Source organism: Papio anubis, chromosome 13, assembly GCF_008728515.1.
Source record: "Papio anubis isolate 15944 chromosome 13, Panubis1.0, whole genome shotgun sequence".
Classification (NCBI taxonomy): domain Eukaryota; kingdom Metazoa; phylum Chordata; class Mammalia; order Primates; family Cercopithecidae; genus Papio; species Papio anubis.
In genome coordinates this window covers 95,819,497-95,841,120 of record NC_044988.1, presented here as the reverse complement: position 1 = coordinate 95,841,120, position 21,624 = coordinate 95,819,497, and the positions used below count along the sequence as shown (strand labels likewise).

At 47.6% G+C, this 21,624-nt stretch overlaps 1 protein-coding gene across 9 annotated transcripts in view; it reads right to left on the bottom strand.

Annotated features, from left to right (window-relative positions):
* MVB12B (multivesicular body subunit 12B) overlaps window positions 1-21,624 on the bottom strand; it is a 179,706-nt gene that overhangs the window by 80,749 nt on the left and 77,333 nt on the right. For all 9 annotated transcript variants that reach the window (XM_003911940.2, XM_009189167.3, XM_021927648.2 and 6 more), the window contains one exon: window positions 3,977-4,071. In XM_003911940.2, the coding sequence (XP_003911989.1) occupies window positions 3,977-4,071 (95 nt within the window). The remainder of the gene's footprint in view (window positions 1-3,976; window positions 4,072-21,624) is intronic.

The following is a 21,624-nucleotide window of genomic DNA, read 5'->3' as shown; positions in this document are numbered from 1 at the left end:
GCTTTAGTTTGCCAACCCTAATCCAGATGGATAACAGAGTGAGCCAAGCCAAGCGACCATCATTTTATCTTTTTAGGGAAAACCATCTTCAAACCCTACAGAGCGACACAGTGATGGGGAACGTGAAGAGCAAGGAAGGCAGGGAGGTGGCTGGAGCAGCCCACTGCTTGCCTGCCCAGTCCACATCCAGAGGGACAGCAGGATGTAAAGGATGGTGCTGGAATTACAGACAGTGATCTCTGAGGAACTCGAGTGAACAGGTGATTTCAGGGGACTGGATAACAGGGGGAAAAAAAATCATATTTTCTAAAGGGGACAATAAGAAAATTATTGATCTGTGGTCTGGAAATGATCTGCAGTAAACTTTGAAAGCATATTATGAGTCAGAGGCGGCTCGTGAGCGCTCAGGAGAAAATGGTGATCCTGCAGGCCAGCAGGGTTTACCAAGAACATGACACGCTCACATCAGGTCTATATTTTTTCTTACTGTAAAAGCAACACATGCTATTATGGAAAATGAGTAACTGCAAAGAGGCCAAAAAAAGAGGAAAGTCCCAAGAAAATCACTATAAACATTTAGGCGTGGACCTTTCCAGACCTTTAGATGTATTTTTTGTTAATTTAAAAAAATTAATTAATTTTTTTAAGAGACAAGATCCATGTTCCCCAGGCAGGAGTGCACAGCTATTTCCAAAGGCCATCATAATAGCGCATTACAGCCTCAAACTCCTGGCCTCAAGGGATTTTCCCTCCTAAGTCTTCCGAGTAGCTGGGACTACAGGCATGGACCACCACTCCCAGCTTAGATGTGATTTTTAAAATGAGATCACACTACACATTCTGACTTGTTACCTGTTTTTCTTTCCGCTTAACAATATTCATATATACCTTTTAATCTAAGTCATCACTTCTGGATGGCTGAAAAGTTAAGGCTACCGTATGGTTGTTTTGTAATTTAAGCAGTCGTCTTTGTTTGGGGCGTTTAAGATCTATCCACCTCTCGCCCCTGTCTTGAAGTATTATTTTTGAGAAGTGGCAGTGCTTATCCTTGTGGATAAATCTTTTTGCACATCTGTACTTTCTAGGAGATACTGCTAGGACAAGTGTGAGGATGGATGCTGGCTTCGTGGCCGTTTGGATTAGGGTACAAGAGAGCAGAGCGCAGGCCACAAGTATCTCAGGATTTCAGGACTGAGTTAGAAAGAGCTCCTCATCCCACTTCTGTGGTCAAGAAAGAGATATGACTGGACTGTGTAGAACACCTGGCAGATTTTGGCCGGCAGAATGCTCAGTATCTCAAATCGCTGGGTGGATGTGAAAGAACAGGAAGACAGAGCCCATCTTAACGAGGAAGCATCTCACAGGGATGGGTGGGCTGGTAGGAGGTGGTGGTCCCAGACACCGCAGGCATTCAAGCAGCAAATCAGGATGGCTACCTGGCCCAGGGGTCTGGGAGGGTACTCCTGTGCAAGGCAGACAGGGGGCTAAATGCTTTCCTTCATCTCTTCCTTCCTTCCATGACCACATCATGAGCACTGCTGTGTGCCAGGGATGGGTCTACATATCGTCTCCACTGGTGTCTCTTGCAACTATGCGCCATGTCTCACCCTTAGCAGGCATGGTGGGAGCAACTGTCTTAGTGAAAGATACAGGAAAAGGGATCTACTAGCAGGTGTACCACTGAGCGAACATTTAAAAGTTAATATACTTTAACAACCATACATACACGTTAAGTGTGGGCTGTTTTTCAAATTTCTAATTACACTGTTTTGAAATCTACTTCTCTTAGGAAGGGACGGAACACTAAGGGAGCAGTAATCGAATGTCTTCAGGAGGGACACAGGGCACGCCAGGAGTCTGCACCAAAGGCTCAGCTCCTGAAGTCTGCAGTGAACCTGTGCCAGGGCCAGTTCAGAGGCAGAACGGTTTGATGATTCATTTCATTATCAGCAGAACTCCAGCTATCAAGGCATCGGTACTGGGCAAGGGCTAGGGTCTGGGGCACACTTTGCCTTAACTGTTTTTGGAAGAAACCAGTGGAAACCCTAACTTCACAATACCAAACTGAGATAGGCCACTCGGTGCCAAATACCGTTCATATGGGGGTGAGGGGGGTGGTCTCTGCTCCCTCCTAGCCAGAACGACTCGCAGGCAGGCTGCCAGTGGGTGGGCGGGCAGGCTTCCCAGTTGCACCATAGTTGCCCAGTGCTGAGCTTGCAGGCCTTATGGAGCCAGCAGGTCCTGCAGGGTATTTCTGGCAGCAACACAACGAAGCGGTTCTAGACCCTGGCAGAGCAATTTGGTGCTTGCAGCCGCTGAGGAGGCCTGAAACTGCCTGCTGCCGGGGGCTGTAGCCTCAACTACCTCTGTTTGGAAGATAAAATCCAATTGACTGCCACTTACATAAATGTAACAGGAAGTTTCTGAATGGCTTCCCCTGTGTCTTGAGGCTGTTACCTTGGTATTGCTAAACTAACAGCTGAAATGAACCCAGACAACACCTCATCAAAGCTGCGGGGCGAGGAAGCAGCGGTCCAGAGGCAGACAGCAGTGTTCCTGCCAAACCATCGGAGATTTCACTCCGTGGCTCTTTCCTGCAGAAACGCCAACAGCTGGGAAAGCCATCAGAGAACACAGGTAAAGTGGGTGTAGCCGAACGCTGTGGCTGGAAAAAGATTTGCGAGCTGCAGAAAAAAAGTCATCCGTTTTGATGGAGCTTCCCTTGTGTGCATTCTGAATGGGGGCGCCCTGCTGGATTCCACAGGCCTGTTCTGCACCTCTATGCCACTAAGCATCTGGGGAAATATTCAGCTTTTCTACAAAATAGGTCATCTTTCCACACTTGTTATGCTCCTTGTCGACTCTGCTGAAATAGCCACAGCACAAAAGAAATTCTCCCTGGAGATGCTGTTCTTAGACAAACACGTTCGCTCTCCCCTTGGAGAGCCTGGCTCCTGGAGTGGAGCCAGGGACGGGGGCTTAAGAACATCCCTGTTCCTCCCCTTCCCAGCAGGAATGTCACCCAGAAATGGAACAACTGGCTTTTGCTTATACTTCCAAACCTATTAGGGAGTGATCATAACGAGAAAAACTAATACTGACAAGAATTATGCCATTGTTCTATTTCATCTATTTAGTAACCTGTAGTTGCAATTTTTAGAAAAAAGATTACCTTTTAAATAACCGATTCATTATGGTACATGAATGGATGCCATGTTCCTGTGTTCAAAATGTCACTCACCATTAAGGGTGTGTGCTGGTAAGTGGCACCGATTTGCCACTTTCCCCTTACATACAAACACCCCTGACTGGCGGCCCAGGATAATCGGAGGCGAGTTTGTGGGTTTCCTTGGCTCTTAGCAAGTCACCTGTGCTGCCAAGCACCTAATGAATCTCAATTCTGTAATAAGGCTTGTAAGTTTTCCCCTCCCTGGGTGAAGGTGAAAAGGAAAACTAGGACTGATGAAGTTCCCGCCAAGGTAACACTATCAATTTCAAGGCCGAGTTCAGAAACCACAGACTCATGCTCCAGGGGTGTGAGGGGAGACCGCCAGTGTACCCGCTGGCCACAAACCTGGCTGTGAGAAATGAGAGGTGAGGACAGACTTGGATATGGGAGGGTGAGCCGACCAGGGCTCAGCTCGGCGCTGCTCTCGAGGCCCCGTGGGAAGCCTGCCGGGGTCTGGCAGGTGAACAGTGTGGCGAGTATTCTCTGGAAACCTCCCTTCAAGTCTGTGAAATCCACACATTGTTTTTCATCATTAGTTTCAAAACATGCTGAGTATTTGGCCCTTCTCTAAGTTCCGAGGCGACACAAAGGAAAGGGAAGGTCTGGTCCCTGCAGGGAACAGGCCTCTTGCAGGGAAGAAAAGAGAGGTAAGGCAGACAGATCCCATGAGAAGGCAGAGAACGTGTGGAAGGAGGTGGTGCCCGGGACGCAGACTCCGTAGCTGGCCTGCACAGTGGCTCCACGTACCTGATATGGCATACAAATTGGAGTGCTGGTACTCGTAGTCCGTCCGGGTGCTGTTCCTGCCTCGGAAGGTGGCAGGAAGTGTTAGAGAGATGTGCCTGAGGAACAGAAGGAGGAGAGAAAGGAGGTTACAGGAGCATTCCGCAAGACTCAGGAAGCACTGACACCATCAACAGCTGAAATGCAGCACAGAGCAGCGGGCAGAGATGGTGGCTCTGGCCAGCGCCTCCTTCTCAATCAAGCGTGACTCCTCCACTGGGCTCAAGTCCTCTCAAGGAATTTGAAAGTTTCTAGACATCACAGTCACCTTTTTTTCCCCATACTAGAAAGGACATCCAAGAGGAAGAAAGTGTGTCCCAAGCCTTACAGCAGGCCCAAGACACTCTGTGGGGTGGCGGTTTGATCCAGATCTCTGCCCACTGGGCAAAATGCACCAGTGGGACCGTAACACCCAGGCGCTGAACACCAGCCTTGGTTTATTCCAGGAGCCATGCAAAGGCTTCCATTCCTACACCGCAGGGCTGCTGAGGATCACTGCACATGAAGCCCTTTGTAAATAAAGGTGTTGGGAATTACTACTGCCATATGAGTTCAGGAGACTAATGACCTCTGAAAATCAGAATGGCACATCGCTCTCAACTGCTGTGTCTGTGTGTTCCCCCTCAGGCAGCGCACACAGTAGGTGCTCAGGAAAGCACCTTCCAGACAGACACAGCACGGTCTTTGATGGCTCAGGCGTGAGCCATTAAAGCTGACAAAGAACACACAGCCTAAGTGAGCATTTAGTCAAAAGTAAACAATCCATTTGGCATGGTCACCAGCTGCCTGTAGCGAATGCTGAAAAGAAAAATTAAACGAATAGGAAAATATTTAAAACCCCACAGGTCCGGGGGAAAAAACAAGAACAAAACCTCTTGGTGGGATGACTGGAGGCTGTGCTGCAATAGCTCAGAGCCTAACCTGTGGCCGCACCCGACACTTCCCAAAAGGAAGAGACTGGTGGAGGGAACGCTTATCACATACAGTAAGCCGTCAATCACTGGGTGCCTTTTTCACACAGCACGTGTGTGACCTTCTCGAATGACTGCTGTGCAGAGACACTCCTGGGAGGGCCGGGCGCGGTGGCTCACGCCTGTAATCCCAGCACTCCGGGAGGCCGAGGCGGGTAGATCACCTGAGGTTGGGAGGGGTTTGACACCAGCCTGGCCAACAGGGTGAAACCTTGTCTCTACTAATCCCAGCTACTCTGGAAGCTGAGGCAGGAGAATCGCTTGAACCTGTGAGGCAGAGGTTGCAGTGAGCTGAGATCATGCCATTGCACTCGAGCCTGGGCAACAGAGCAAAACTCTGTCTCAAAAATAAAAAGACTCCTGGGAGGAAAGGCTCTCCAGGGAGGGGATCTTCCCACAGGTCCAGGATTGAGCTGGAAGCGGAACGACCCTTCCAGGGGCAAGGTGACCACCAAGGGCTGTGAAGGCATTGGGTCTGCCAGTCGCACAGTGAGAGCTCATGGCGGACACTCAGCCACGGCCCAGCCAGGCTGAACCAAGCACCAACTGTATGCTCGGGGCTTCGGGGTACCAGCAGACACATGCACAGTAAACGTGTCCACTGGGTGCACTGGCTTGCATGGAGGGAACCTGAATATTCTTTGTTACTGCTGCTAACTAAGGGTACAGAGGTGAGCTCCCTCAGCTCAGGCTGCAGGGAATAAGGGTGCAGAAACAAATCACAGTGCAACGTGACATGTGCTCGGGGAACAAGAAAAACTGAGTGCTGGTAAACATGAAAAGAAGGAACAATATATTCTGCTAAAGGGAATGGGGCTTCAGGACCCCTCAGGGTGTGACGGGAGTGAAAGGCACCCACCGGGGAGTCCGAGAGAGCCAGCACTTCCCCATAGGGTTAGGGCACACGTCGGAAGCGGAGCTAGAAATGCAGCCAGGGCCAGATGGAAAGGGCGCCAAACACCATTGCAAGAGGCTTGGGTTCAAACTCCTAGGATGGAGGTTCCTAAACTCCCGTCATGACATTAATGAAGGCGTCAGTCACCTGGGAACTTGCTACGACACAGACTCACAGGCCCTGACCCTGAGGAGTCCGATCCCGTGGGCCTGGCTGGGTGCAGCCCAGAAATCTACTTTGAACAAGCTCCAGCGGTGAATCTGAAGGCTGGCCAGGCCTGGGAACCCTGCGAGGGCGAGGAGCAGCTGTAGAAGGGTTTTCAGCAGTTCATCAATGTCTCTGACCACAGCACTTAGTCAATGAAGCTGAGCAAACAGAAGAGTGAATTATCGACTGTGGTTGTGGTTGAGCAGAACTGAAATGATGACAGGTGACCCTGCTGAGAGCATCACCAGGTGCCAGCCCTGGGAATGCAGGTGTCACACATCCTCCTATGGCTCCTCACAACGCCCCTCGAGGCAGGTATGGGAGCAGCTACACATAATGCGCGGCCCAGGGTGTGTTGAAAACATGGGGCCCTTATTCAAATGCTATCAAGAATTTCAAGACGGCAACAGCAGAGCATTAAATCCATGGTGGGGCCCTTCTGAGCACAGGGCCTTGTGTGTGTGACCAAAAGGATCTAGGGTTAGGTGCTGTAACTGCACTCACTGTACCAGTGAGGGAATTTCCAGGAGCCAGGAAAGTATTTTGCTTCATTTTGCCAGACTAAGATTTCTAAGCCTCCAAAGCCCTAAAAAGATGCACGCAACCTAACAAGGATGCAGAGCGATCTGTGCAGTCTAGTAAATACCCCAGGGGCTAGAAGCATTCAGGGAGGCTCACAGAGGAGGCAGGAGCATTAGCAGAACTTTGGGAGCCAGGTGGACATGGATGATGGCAAAGAGGACAGCCAGGAGGCAGAGGAGAAAATGGGGCCGGCTGAGCTGTTGGGTGGTCAAATATGCATCAACACAGATCTATGGGGGACTCAGTGGTGGCAGGACAGGCAGGGGGACACGAAAATATCCATAAAGTTACCTGAACACTTGCTTACGAGTGTGATAATTTCCTATGGAAAGTGGGAAGACTCAAGTGCTATGAAGGGCAGGGTAGGAGGAGGCTCCCTGGAAGGCTTCCCGGAGGAAGGGACATTGAGGTGGGAACTGAAGATAGGCAGAAATCAGAAAGATGCGGCAGGGAGGAGGGGTGTGCACCTGAGGCTCTGTGGGGAGTCTGACTTCCTCCAGACTTAGGAGGAAGCCAGGGTTGCCAGGCCTAGAAGGCCAGGAGGAAGGTGGGGCCAGGCCACGTGCAGCCCCGCATCGGTTCTGCCTTTCTCGGGAAGGATTTTTAAGCAGAAATGTGCCAAGATCCAATTTACAATTTCAAAACCCTGCCCGTCTGTGGGAGAGTGAGGAAATAAAACTAAGATGCCAGTGTGGATGGGAATGGTAGCAGCAAATGATCACGAGCCTACAATTATTCACCACCTACTTTGTGCAGAGACTTCATTCCTGTCAACATGACTTGCCACAGACCCGCTAAATGGACAGTTTTGGGGAAATTTAGGACTTAAAAGATATATATGAGCAATAACAACAACAAAAAAGTATATGAACAACAGAGAAATCAAGGGGCCCGGCTCTCAAGCTGCCCCATGCAATACTGATGTCTGGGACCAAACTTGATTGTCCCTCCAGGGCCTCAGATTTTCCGTGGCTCGCCCTGCAACTCACCCCCTGCCCCAAGTTCTCTTCCTTCGCTGGAAATGATTCTTTCTGCCCACCACTCCCGCCCCAACTCCCACTTCACCTCCAACCTTTGCGAGGTTGCTGTTTGCAAGGTTCCTGGCTTAGCTGTCTTCTCCCTCCACACACTTCCACATCCCCGGGACACCAGCCCCGCTTCCAGATTGTGCCTCTTGCCACTACTTACTTCCCCTCTCCTCCAGGAAGAGTGGAAGCCTTGTTAATCTCTGAACAGGCCTTGTTTTTCACATGCCTAGGACTGATTCTTTATCCATGCCACTCCCTCTTCCTAGGAATCTCCATTCTTCCTTACCTACTCTCCAAACTCCTATTCATACTTCAAGATCCCACCCAACCATCCCCTCTTTGGTAAAACCTTTCCTGGGCTTGCCCCAGACTGACTTGGATGCCCGAGTGTCTTCTCTCACCCCACTCCAGGTGTCACAAGACACTTTGGTCATCTGATACAAAATTGTCCCCAATGTGATTGTGACCTCCTCAGGAGCAGGGCCAAATATCATCAATTTTGTACTTCATTTTCTGGGACACTTTTTTGTCACAGGGTAGACAATTACTGACCATTTGTTGACCAAATCAAGTGCTGCAGTTGGCCCACGAAAACCCGTGGGTTTCTTTTTTGACATGAACTGCTGTTAGTCTCTATCATTTCATTTCTCCCTGTGTGTATTTTCCCAATTAGACTCCAGGGGTCTCTGTTTTATACCCTGAATCTCACCTCTCCATTATGGAGGAAACCCGGTATGGGTAAGAAGAAATCAGCAGCAGCAGCAACCAGGAATTTACAAGAGGGAAAAAAAAAGAAAGTTTCTGTTCATATACGATAGACAATGTGTGCCTGATGCGGCAAATGTGAAATTAAAAGAGGATTCGAGTCACAGGCTGACTGTATTTTTTGCAGAATAACTGCTCAGTAGGGATCTGCTGAATTGAAATCAGGTTACTGAATACTCCAGCTAAAGTAGCTGATGCAAGAGTGGGTAAGGGACGGCAGTCAGAGAGTAGCAGGTGGGAACGCCCCCTGGGCAGAAAAAGCTTTAGGGAGAAGGGCTCCTCCCTACACAGCAAATAGCTTCCCCTGCATTTCTGCTTCCACTGTTCCTGGACACAGGAAGCAGGGGACATGGGGACAGGACAGAAAGGCACATCAAGGCTTCCCATTAATGAGAATGAACAGTTTGGGCCCCAGGGACAGGTGACCTGTGGTTAAACAGGACAAGTCACCTGCTGAAGGAGAAGTGGCCAAGGGGTGCTTTGGTGTCAGATTAGCCTGAAAGTGAGAGACAAGGAGGAAGGCTGTGCCATCAGCTGGGTCTCAGGCGAGATGAGATTCCAGTTCCCCAGTGTGGGGTGGAGCCCCACCTGCCAGGACCTGGGCTGGGGGGCCTCGATATATCACCCGGCCTCATCCCCTCAGCAACCTTTTTAGATAGGAGTAATTATTCTCATTTAACAGAATAGGAAAGTGAGGCCCTGGGAGGTAAAGTTGATGAAGGGAAAGCCAGGAATGAATGAAGAGGTCAGTCCATGTGTTCTCCGGAGGTGGTTATTGCTATGTCAGAGTTACCCCAATTCAGCTTCACTATCGGGTATACAAAATGAGACGACTAAATCCGGGTCACAGGGTCCCTCCTGAAGGCCCTTTTGAAATCAGTGATGCCAGGGACATGACACCTCTGCCGCTCACTAGCTCAGTGATCCCGACAGGTTACAGGGAAATATGCAGAGCTGGACGACCAATGGCCCGAATGCACACCCAGGGAGGCAAACCAGTTGTAGTGGTTAAAGGCAGTACCCCGAGTCTGCTGGATGTGGGTCCAAATCCCAGCGCTAGCACCAGGGAGCCACATGGCCTTTGGCAAGGGTGTGTTCCCTCCCAGGGCACAGAGGGCCACCATGCAGGCAGGGTTGACAGCACGGAACCAGGCATGTGTGAGCACATACAAGCACGCAAGCTTCAATCCTATTCCGACTCTCCCCATTCTTGCCACCCTGGCATTATTTGAGAGTCCGGCTCACGAGGGCCTCCATGTAGCACCGCAACAGAACCCATGACGCCTTTCCTCTGCATCAGGATGAAATCCAAACCCGCCCACGGTTGAGAGGTGCTGCCAGCTCCAGCCCCTCCCTCCTCTCTGACCACGTCTTGTCCACCCTCCCTGCATTCACGTCTGCCAACCTCAGTAGCTGCTTTGGTCCCTCCAGCCCCTGCTCTTGTTTCTGCCTCAGGGCCTTTGCACTTGCCATTGTCCCCAGATCTCAGCGGCTGGCTTCCCTCCCCAGTCAGGCCACCCTTCTGAGGAGGCACCCCCACACCCACTCTTATAACACCCTGCCTCCTCCCTGCGGTGCCCTTCCACTCCACCGGGCTGTCTGACTTGTGTTTGTATCACCAGAACATGATCTCCATCACGCCTTTTCTTCCCACCACGTCCCCAGGTGCGAGAACAATGCCCGGTACATAATGAGTCCTTAACAAATGTTAGGGAAAATCCTCTAAGATTATCTACTTGTTGATCTGATTCCGACTTACAATAGGGATAGTTTTGGGAAACTTCCAGGAAGCCTTGTCACTTCTCTCCTTCTCATCCTCACGACTGGGTTGGTTAATGGCTTGGAAAATGCAACTATTTCTGATTCATGATATTTTTATGTAAACAATAAATTCATCATGGCACTGCTTATAAAGCCAAAAGCTAGAATCAGATGAACCATCAAACAATGGAGGACAGGTTAAAAAAATTGTGGTACCACTGTTTCATGAAATATTTCGCTGTCTTTTAAAACATTTTCGAAGACTCTTTATTGGTCTGTGCCTGCGCCTATGACCATAGCATCCAGTGTCTGTGGACTAGCATCCATAGACAGAAAATCCTTATTTTAATGCTTGCAATTGTGGTCAGTTAACCCAACACTCTTTGACTTCTTTCCCATACAAAGGCCTCTGGTTAATGAGAATGGACAGACTAAACTGTCTAAGGAGACTGAAGGAAGGCCCCAATCACGACCCTGTACCTGGAGGAGGGAGGAAGGAAGAGACCAGGAGCTGCACTAGGCCACGGGCATCAGACGCTCACCTCTTCTGCAGCTCCCAGCCAGGGAGTTATAAGAATGAGCAGGTGCTCAACAGCATCAAACAAAACCGAGAGGTTGGCCGGGAGTGGGGCTCACGCCTGTAATCCCAGAACTTTGGCAGGCTGAGGCGAGTGGGTCGCTTGAACCCAGGAGTTCGAGACCAGCCTGGGGCATCATGGCAAAACCCTGACTCTACCAAAAACAAAAAAAACCAAAAAAATCCCCAAAATTAGTCAGTTTCATAATCCAGTCTCAAAATAAATAAATAGATAAAAATAATAATTAAAAAAAACCCCAAGAGGTCTACGAGAATGACGGTGGCTGGTGCACCCATGGACAGCAGTTTCAGTGGAGTCATTTTAGTGGCCCCGAAGTTGACCACTCTATAGGCAGATTCGTGAGTTTAGATTTTAGGAGAGTTCATAAAGCTCCCCCACAGACTAAGGAGAAGGAGACTCAAAGTCTTGAGAAACTGTCTCTACTTAGGATAGTGCCTGGAGGTGAAGGCCTTCTGGCACCTTCCCCAGTAGGTCTTAGACCCCTGGGGCAAGGGCTGTTCATCAGAGGACAACCATTTCTGCCACTTGACTCAAATGATGGATTATTATTCCAAAATCTGTTTGGTCACTGGAGAATTATAACTAGAACAGTCCCTAAATCCTCGGGGAGCGTTACCAAGCTTTCCCCCCCTTCCCCCTGTCCACAGAACTGCCCGGAGGAGACAGGGCTCACCCTGCTGCTTCTGGTGGCCATCACGTCTCTCTGCAGGAGGGACTGGCTGTTCTGAAACAAATAGGTCAGCAAGCACATGCTGCCAACGATGACGGCTCCAGCTAAATAGATGCTGAGGGGAATTTCATTTTTTCCCCCAAGTCAGTCTTAGGCACCTTATTCAATTAACATGGCCACTAAGCTGCAGACAGCTCCATATAAAAGCCCTTCAGTTATAGAATACATTTTATTATGTGACAATAGTTGCCAGCACGATTTATTTCCTTTGATGGGATTCTGCTTTTTCCTTGTTAATTTAAATCTGTATTTTCTAGTGCTGATTCCAGGTCTGTGTGAATTTTTAAAATGTTACCATTAATCTTGTGGACCCAGTGGCCACATATAATGAAGACGGCTCTGCCCAGGCAGCTGCAGTGCCTGCTGTCCTCCCAGACTGTCAAAGGGCAGCGTCGAGGGAGTGGTGACTAGCAAGGCAGAGGTGCACTCACAGTCAGAGGCAGCTGCCACTTTTATCTCCCACCCCTTACACACACACACACACACACACACACCCCCAATGGGGTTCACAGTATTCCAGAAAATGCAATGAAAAGAGGATTCATCCTGGCAAACACTGATGATGACTTCAGACTTTTCCTCTGCCATACTAAATGCTGGAAGACGATGTAGCCGCAGAGTTTTGAAGGTGAAAATAGTTGTGATTCAGCAATTTTGTACTACTTCAAGTTGTCTTTTGTGCAGGAAGACAACAACAGAAGATTATTCATGTCACCTCCTCTAGGAGAAACACAGTAATACATTCCAGATGATTCGAATTTAAGACTTAAGAATGGGGAAGTAATGGGACAAAAGGACCAGCATTTATTCTTCCCTTTTTGAAATTTGAGGAAAGAACCTAAAATGTGGGAAATGACCTATTTAAGAAAATTTAAAAACAGCATCGGTTGATTTGTTTACAGCGGGTACCTGTCATATGCATCTTATGATCCCCAACCCTATCCTACAGTGAGGTGCTGAGAGCACCCCCACTCCACAGGTGTCTCAGAGGGGCTCCACAGCTTGCCTGTCTGCTGGATCCAGCTTCGACTTGAACACAGAGTGTGCAGGAACTTGGATCTGAATGCCGATGGGGCAAATTACACAATTCATGCTTTTAATTATGACGGTCTCCTCAAAAACTGGAAATAACGTTACAATGTCTGACTCAGAACATTATGCAGACATAAAATCATGTTTACAGGCTTTGTGGGGAGGGCTGGAGTGAGAAGCTCGGGATCCGGGTATGGAATATGATCTCAGCTGTGGAAGGAAAGGACAGGAACCAGGGCCTTGGGGCAGCATTTGTCATGGCAACGGACTGGGAGCAGCCCAGTGACCATCAACAAGAGGAGGCTAATAAAATGTGGAATTTTCATATAATACTAAAGTATTACACGAAATGAATAGATGAAGAGAGCCAGAGGTTTTTCTGTAAAAATGGCCAACTCCCAAAGACATGGCTGTTAAGTAAAACAAAACCAAAAAACAAGCCAAGCAAAAACAAAGTTGCAGAGTGATGTATTATAAACAACCCCATAAGACAATTTTTTTTCCATGGGCACACACAGCTAAGCTATGGTACAGCAAAGGGCCCGGAGGGAGTAACTCAGAGGTGACCGAGGGGCAGGAGAGGCTCATGGTATTGATGACAGAAGCCTCTAAGATGGGAGTGTGGATTTGCCCCACTGCTCTTCCATATTTTTTAAGTGTTAATTTTTTTCGATGAGAAATTATTTCTTTTAATCGGAAAAAAAGATGGCAAAAACTAGGAGAATGCTTCTCAATGTGGTTGGGAGAGTAGAAGAGACACACGTATGAAAGCATCCAGGGTGGTGGTGCTTGGTGCTGAAGGGACATCTTGTTTTCTATATAACGTGTCTGCTGGTGGACAAAGATCAGAGGTCATGTACAAAGGAAAGGAATGGATTGTGGGGGCAGCAGAAGAAGTACGAAAAGCAACAAAAGTCAAGTTAAGATAGGAAGGGGAAGAACACAGCAAATGGCTAAATGAAATTCCGTTTTATTCCTGCAAACACCACTGGGAAGAAGTCATCTGTGACGCACAGCTTCTGTGCCAGGTGTAAGGACGTGCTTAATGAATGCCATTTAATGAAGAAAAAGGCTCTTATAAAACACCTGGCACAAGCAGGGTGCGGGAGTCACAGGGAAGGGGACCTTTGCTGCACCTGCTGGCATTTTAATAAGCACCTTCTAGAGTGCCCGCTCTCCAAGGCTGGTCAACGGTGTCAGAAAGAGGTCCCTGACCATTGCCCATACTTGCTGACAGTTTGGGGAACCTTATTTCTTAAAGACCATATGCTCAGGTATCGGATCGCCCTGGAAGGTAATTAAAATGAATCATTTTCAGCTGGAAGGGCCCGACTAACACTCGAATCCTCCTCAATGACTTCACAGCCAGGATTCCTGCTCCAAGTCCCCTGTGTTTCCCAAGTGAGGCGCTGAATTACGACTGAGATCGGTGAAGACCCAGAGATGTGAGGAGATACTGTAATTCTTTCTCGTAACTTGGTTCCACTAAAACAGAAAGTCCGTTATTTTAATCACGCTAGGCTCTAAAATATTTTCAGTGGTGGCGATTTTTCTTTTCATATTGATTTTGGAGCCAACCTCAGACAGAAACCACCATGCCCCAAGTTTACTATCATTTCTCACAGTCTGATGAGTCGCTTTTTTGTTTTGTTTTGTAATTGACACCAGCCAAGACAAGTAAGGTTTTGTAAAGCTTAAAACAGACCTATTTCCTCTACAGTTATATTCACTATCTTATAAACCTTCTATGCCTAGACCTAAAACTTAATTCCAAATATTACCCAAGGAACACAACCCCTTACCAGGGGAGATGGACCGGTATCAACAAGCACACAAGGTCGCTATAATTAGGATGTGGCGACTGACTCAGTTCACTTTTTTTATTGTGCTCCTACTGTGTGCTAGGCACTGCCTGGCACCGAGACAGTTTAAGAAACCAAATGAAACTTGTATCTTCCCCTTTAGGAATTTATCTGTAAGTCAACTGAAACACAAACATAAATCTCCTATATCACAAAGTAAAAAGCTCTGAATATCAAAAGATAGGCCATAAAGGACAGTACAGTTATAGGCTTGAATTTTAAAACAGTGGCATGAAAAAGAAATAACCAAAACAACAAACATCTGTTGAGAGTCTACTACAGGCCAGGCACCCCGTTAGGCCCTGGGAGGTATCTAGGGACATGGGAGCCATGATCCCACCTGTGAAAAGGAAAGACTGTGGTCGGAGAGAAAAGGCCTGAGCAATGAAATAGTAATTCCAGAGTCTAGACAGTGGCCCAAGAGATGTCACAAAGCCAAGGATGGGCAACGGAGGCTCCAGGAGTCAGAGAGGCAGGAAATGGGATTTGACTTGCATGGCTGGGAGTGGCTTTCCAGCGAGGCCGGTGTGAAGGCTTTTCTCCTGGAATTTTCACTCCTGTAATTATTTAGGACTATGGCAGTTACCACTCACAGGGCACTTGCACTGTTCCTCATGCTTCATACGCATCTCTAATCTAAACAACCCAGCAAGGGAAGTGGTACCCTAGACATGGGGGAAAAGCGGTTCAGAGAGGTTAAGTAACTCACCCAAAGTCACACAGCTGAAGAAAATGGCTGGGCTAGGATGTGCATTAATGCTCTTTCCACCATGCTATGTTGTTGCTTTACCGAGATGACACGGGGGCCTGAAGTGCGTGCAAACACAGACCTGTTCATTTTTCATTCGGGAAGCCCATTTGCCATGATCAATATAACTCCAACCTACCAGCCTGACTGTAGAATGGGTTTTCCTCATGGGCAACATACACACGCACGCACACACACACACACACACACACACACACAACCAAATCACTCGGCATTGGACAAGGCAAAAAAAAGCTGCCACTGAAGACGAAGGAAACCACAATTCCAAACTCCCCGAGTTCCTAAATGCATAAAGTACGTGCAGCTTGATGGCATATGGCAAATCAATTACTAGTTTAAATCTTAAAACGAAAACATGGCAAGTGTGGTGCAGAAATAATCAAGCACAACGGTTAGGTTTAGATTACCGTGGGCCACTAGAGTTTTGAATACAATTAATCATCATTCCAGGCAATGGGAAGCCATATTGACACTTATTCCTAATTTGAATATTTAATTAGGGTGAAGTTCTTCATCAAATTATCGCAGAACTGGGAGAAAGCCTGGAAGACTTACACAATTACTATCTTAACCCCTTCCCAGCTGCTCACCTGTGAGCACGGCCGTTCTAGTCCCAGCTCCGCAGGGGAGGATGCCTGCGTCCGGTCTCTGATGCTGCAAGGCGCTGGAGCGGGTGCTGGTGACTGGAGTTGCAACTGTAGCAGGGCAGGAGCCACGTGGTGGCAAAGGAAAGGTCTAAGGGGATGCCCTGCTCATGCTAGGCTAAGTTCTGCACTGAACCCTGGACACAGACAGAAAGCCAGCATGCACGGGTGCTCACTGGGCACCAGGGTGGTGCTTTCTGTGTCCCCCCATTTAATTCTCATGACAAATCCTGCAAAGGAGGCATTTTTATCCCCATTTCACAGAGGAAGAAATAGGCTCAGAGAGTGATAAAACTCACTCAAAGTAGCACTGCCTGTGAGTGGTGTAAAGAAGGCCCAAGGGACTCATCAAACACACACACACACACACACACACACACACACACACACACAGTTACTCACCAAAAGTGATGACAAAGAGAACACGCAAGGCCCACAAAAATGTTTTCAAGGCTGTATTTTGGATCATCTGCACTGTGTGGCTAAATCAGAGGAAAACCAAAACCCAGGCCTCCTCAACCAGCATTCTAAAATCTAACTCTTGGGCTCAAAATGCATCACTGAGCACCCCAATGGAAGTCATGATGCCTCTGTGGCCGGGGGCTCAGCAGAATGACGGAGGTGGGGGCAGCAAAGCTCAAGGAACAGTCCCACGAGGCTGACTTGAGGCAAGGTGACAAGGTGGCCATCCAAACCCTGCAGTGGGACTCGAGAAGGTGGGCGCTGCAGGACAGGTGTCCTCGGGGAGGGGAAAGTCCGCAACAGGACAAGAAAATGTGAACTCTCTTCTTTCAAGATGGCCAAGGCTCAATGACAGCATTTAGAACTGTCATTATATTATATGTCAGCTTGGATATTTCGTTAATGTACACCTTTGCTATCTGAAAAGACTTTTACTAACATTTCATAGATACCATGTGATTCTGCGTGACCAAAACCAACATATTTTCCCACACAATCTCCCCGAAGGGCCCAGGACAGGGCCAAGGGCTGAGTGCACACATGGGACTGGACCAGGGTAGGTCCAGAGACCTTTCTGCTTCCAGCCTCCACCTAGAAGCCGAGAAGGAGGAACATCCTGATAGTTTCAGGTTAGCCATTTCTCCTTAAAAGCCTGTGATGGGTTCACTGACCCTCCTGTGGAAAAGGCTCCATTTGCAGTGGCCACTTTCAGCAGGAAGTGGATCGCCAGGCAGAAGGAGGGAGCCGCCCCCAGCCCCCTGCCTGGGCCCAATGCAGGCACAGACCCCGGATCCGGATCCATCAGGCCCGCCCTGGCTCATTCGTGGGGGGAGTGAATGGCGTCGGGAACTTTGAAACTTTCCTTTGTATATTATATTAATCCATATAAGAAAATCTCTTTTAATGAGGAGTGATGTAGTTACCAACTCTCCAGAGCCATAATTAGAGCAAACTAATTGAAGTTGTGTTTTGACACACTTTCCAAATTCACGGGTGCCGGATGACATATTCACAACACTGCTGCCGCACAACCATGGCGACGGCAAAATCATTAGGCTAATAACGCTTATTTGCATTCTTATCATGCCGGCAGCTCGCCTTTAAATACTGTTTCCACTACTGCTCCTTTACTGTAAGTTTCCACCGAAAGATATTAACAGTAATTATTAGTACTTTAGTGGAATTTTAATGTTAAAGAATAACAATGCGCATTAACATACATTGAATGGTAATTCTTTTTCTTCACCACCCCTCGGAAGGTTTGGGGGTTCTTCCTTGGCCCTCACCCCAGAGCTCAAGGGTAACCAGATGCGATTTCAGCTTCATTTACAACTCAGGGTCCACACCCAGTGGGATCTGAAGTCGGGGTTTCCGAACTATTCTGCTCCAAAAGTTTGACGAGAAAAATCTTTCTTTCTTTTTTTGAAGTACAATAAAATGAAATAGTTAAGGAGAAATTTTTTCCAAGCAGCTAAAAAAAAAATCTCAATTTACAACACGGTCTTTGGTAATAACACTAATGAATTCCAGGAGGACATGCTGTAGCCATTCCCTGTCGCCCCCCTCGCGGTGATTAAAGGCAGACGGGGAAGAACTGGGTTGTGAGGGCGTCGGTGGGGGTGGGGGTGGGGTAGTCTCGATCTGTCAATGTGGGGCACTGCTTGCCACCAACGAGGCCAATTTTGGGGATGCTTAACTCAGACACACACAGAGAGGAAGACTCGACAGTTCTAAATAATGGTTATTAATGACGCCCTCCTCTACGGTGACAAATTACTTCTGAAATTTAGAATTGAAGAAGTATGAAGAGTGAACATGTCCTATTGAACGTGACGGGAAATTCCGGCCAGAACACAGAGCTCCCACTCATTGTGCACTGGGAGAAGGGCAGGGTCCCTCCTGCTTTGGGCTTTTGGCTGTCGTACGGGGCAGTGACCACAGCTACCTCTCCCTGACGTGTCTCCCAACAGTTACTGTTGGTGACTATGGGCACATCCTGGCTGTAAAAATGCTTTTTGGGTGACAGGCATAAAACATTAGGTGTGTTGCACCAATAATCGAGACCTAGTCCCAACTTGGGGTTGGGCTAGATATTTGCTCAGATCCTAGGCGTCTGTAAATATCTTGGGGTCAAGTAAAACCACCACTACCATCGCTGACCACTGATAACCCAAGAGAAAATGTCCTAACTAAAAAGATACACTTGTGTTGAATTTCAAACTATTCAAGTGTACATTTCAGGATGAATGCTTCATCTCAGCCTAGGAAGATTTAAATGAGTGAAGAAAATGCTTCCGCAGAAAAATGTCAAAGACTATACTCTTTTAAAGCATGGGAGTTTTCAGTTTCTTAAGTTACAATCCTTGTACCAATCTGCTATTTTTCAAGTCACTGATTACTTAATAAAAAAAAAAAAAGACGAAGAAAGGAAACTAACTTTCATAGCCACAGCAACACTCCAAATCATGGTATTTATTCACTACATTTAAGTTTTATTACACTTGAACCTTGCAATGCCAAAACACCTACCTCCCATATAAAAGAAATGAAGAAAAAAGCTAAGTCTGGGACCAGGGGCACCACACTTCCATTCCAGATGATCTAGTCTAATCTTATAAACTGAAATATTTAAAGAGTCTCTAAACCTCGCTGACCTTACTTTTAAAAACAAGGAACATATGGGCACTGCTAGCTTTTCATCTTCTTCCAGCCTACTAAAATATCCGCTTTTTGAAAATTCAAGAGTCAGGGGACTGCCAAAGTCAGATTCATAAAGGGCTGTGTGCGTGAGAGCGCAGGACAAGCTGCAGTCTGGACCAAATGCAGCACATCCTCTATCAAAGAGCCAAAGGCAACATTTGTCTCCTCCCTGCCCAATCCATCTCAAAAGCTGTGGAAAACAATTTGTTTAGCAAAATACAGCCATGACTGAGGAGGAGGTGGAATGTGGGGCTACAGGCCGGATGGTGATTTCTGGTCCCACGCAAGGTTGAGCTCACAGCAGAGGGTCAGCGTTCAATCAGGAAGCCCTGAGGCTCCTTGAAGGCAGGCAGGGTGTTACGGTGAGACCTCTCCTCTGCTCACAACCCCTCTAAATCCTAACTCCCTGCCCTCGGATGAGTCATGATCTCTCCAAGTTTCAGTCTTCTCAACACTCCAGCCTGGGTGACAGAGCAAGATTTCGTCTCAAAAAAAAAAAAAAAAAAACCCACAAAACCAAAACAAAATAAAATGAGGACACAATTATTCACCTCATAACATGGTTATAAAGATTAAAACTATGTATCTATCCATCTGTGTGTGTGCGCATATATATATGTATATATAATGTTTACACAATGTCTGACACAAGATGCCCAGAAAATTATAGCTGAAATAATAATGATGATAATAATAATTGCATTTATTCTAATAATAATAATTATTAATATTATTATTCAACTGGAAACAAAACATCTGCTGCTCATGAAGGATATTCAGATTGAATTCTACCCTACCCACTGGCAAAACCGAACCCAAATAAACTCAAAAGGCCTTTTAAAAGTAACTGCAAGCAAAGGATTTTATTAACTATCCCAATTAATAATTGAAACTCTGCATCGAAATAGAAGAGCATAGTTGGGGCGGGGGGTGGGGGTGGTAGCAAAATCCTGGGAAATATCACTGGTTTAATGCCTATTTTTACTTTATTTGGCAGCTAGATTTACACTGAGAGACCCAAGTGCAACATTCCACAGAGCTACCTGCAAATAGACTGTCAGCTTCCACTCTGATAAAAGGTAAAATATCCTCCTCTAAATGGTCTGGTTCACAAAACCGACCCTAAAGTGAACTGATAAATCTGTTCTGACACACAGAAAACTATTTTCATAATCCTGAAAAAAGCCTTTCTCCAAACCCTGGCGCTGAAACCAACTGCACAAAGCGCCCTCGCGCACTCGTGAGCCGGACTCAGAAGGGAATAATTTCCCATTTCTAACCCTGCTTCTCGGGACGATAACAACAAAAAAGCACACATAACCACCATGACCACTGAGAAAAATAAGACACTTAGAAAGTCACCAAAATTACAAAGATAACACGTTTACAAGCAGCAAATACCTTCTCAAAAATCTGACATGAGAGCGCGAACCCCAAGGCCAGCTCCGAGGTGGGAGCTGAACTGACGAATCGTCAATTCTTCATTAAATAGAAGCTCTGACTTCCCAAGAAGCTGTATTAAAAATTAATATCAAAAAGTGTATTGCTCAGCCTAAACTCATCATTCATATCTAACAATACCGAACTGCATTCTAATGAAATTTCCCCTTCAAAATTACTCTGACACCAAAACTAAGTTTGATACTGGTCCAAGAGCGGCCACCGCTCTGTTCACGAGCATTTTGAAGATATTCAAATAACCTCATTCTGTAGGTCTCTTTCATGCCGCTCTCATGATCACCAGAATAAACCACACTGCTCGTAACCCTGCTTAAATGCCCGCTTCAAAGCAAGGGAGGGATGGTGGTGCTGGGACCTCCCGGGGCGGCCTCCACATGTTCCCTCAGTCGGCGACCACAGTGCAAGTGTGCTGGACACCGGCCAAAGTTCACACGTCTCCCTAAGACTGCTTGGGCGGTTTCCGACCAGAGAGGCCTCTGCGGGACGCGTTCCCCACCCACACGCCTGGGGAAGTCCTTATTCACCAGCTGCTGGTCAGAAGCCTGGAGAAGCTGCACAGGAAGGTGGCAGAGCCACCTGGATGGGCAACCCCCCTACCCACCAGCCCCTCCAGGCACATGCTTGGTTCCCTGATGAAAGGCTTCACGGCCGGGGGCCTCGAGACAGTCTGTCTGCACACTAACAGTAGCTTGCCTGCTTGGGTGAAGATCCTAGCCCTGACACTTACTAACTGTATGACCTTGGGCAAGAGATTTAACCTCCACGCTCTCAGTTTCCTCAGCTTAAACCTGGGCTGATAATAGTAACAGACTCACAGAGCTATTATTAGAATTAAACGAGTTGGCTGGGCACGGTGGCTCACGCCTACAATCCTAGCACTTTGGGAGGTCGAGGCAGGCAGATCACTTGAGGTCAGGAGTTCGGGACCAGCCTGGCCAATATAGTGAAACCTCGTCTCTACTAAAAATGTGGCGCACATTTGTAATCCCAGCTACTCGGGAGGATGAGGTGGGAGAATTGCTAGAACCCAGGAGGCAGAGGTTGCAGTGAGCTGAGATAGCACCACTGCACTCCAGCCTGGGCGACAGTGAGACTCCGTCTCAAAAATAAAAAATAAATAAAAATAAAGAATTAAAGGAGTTAT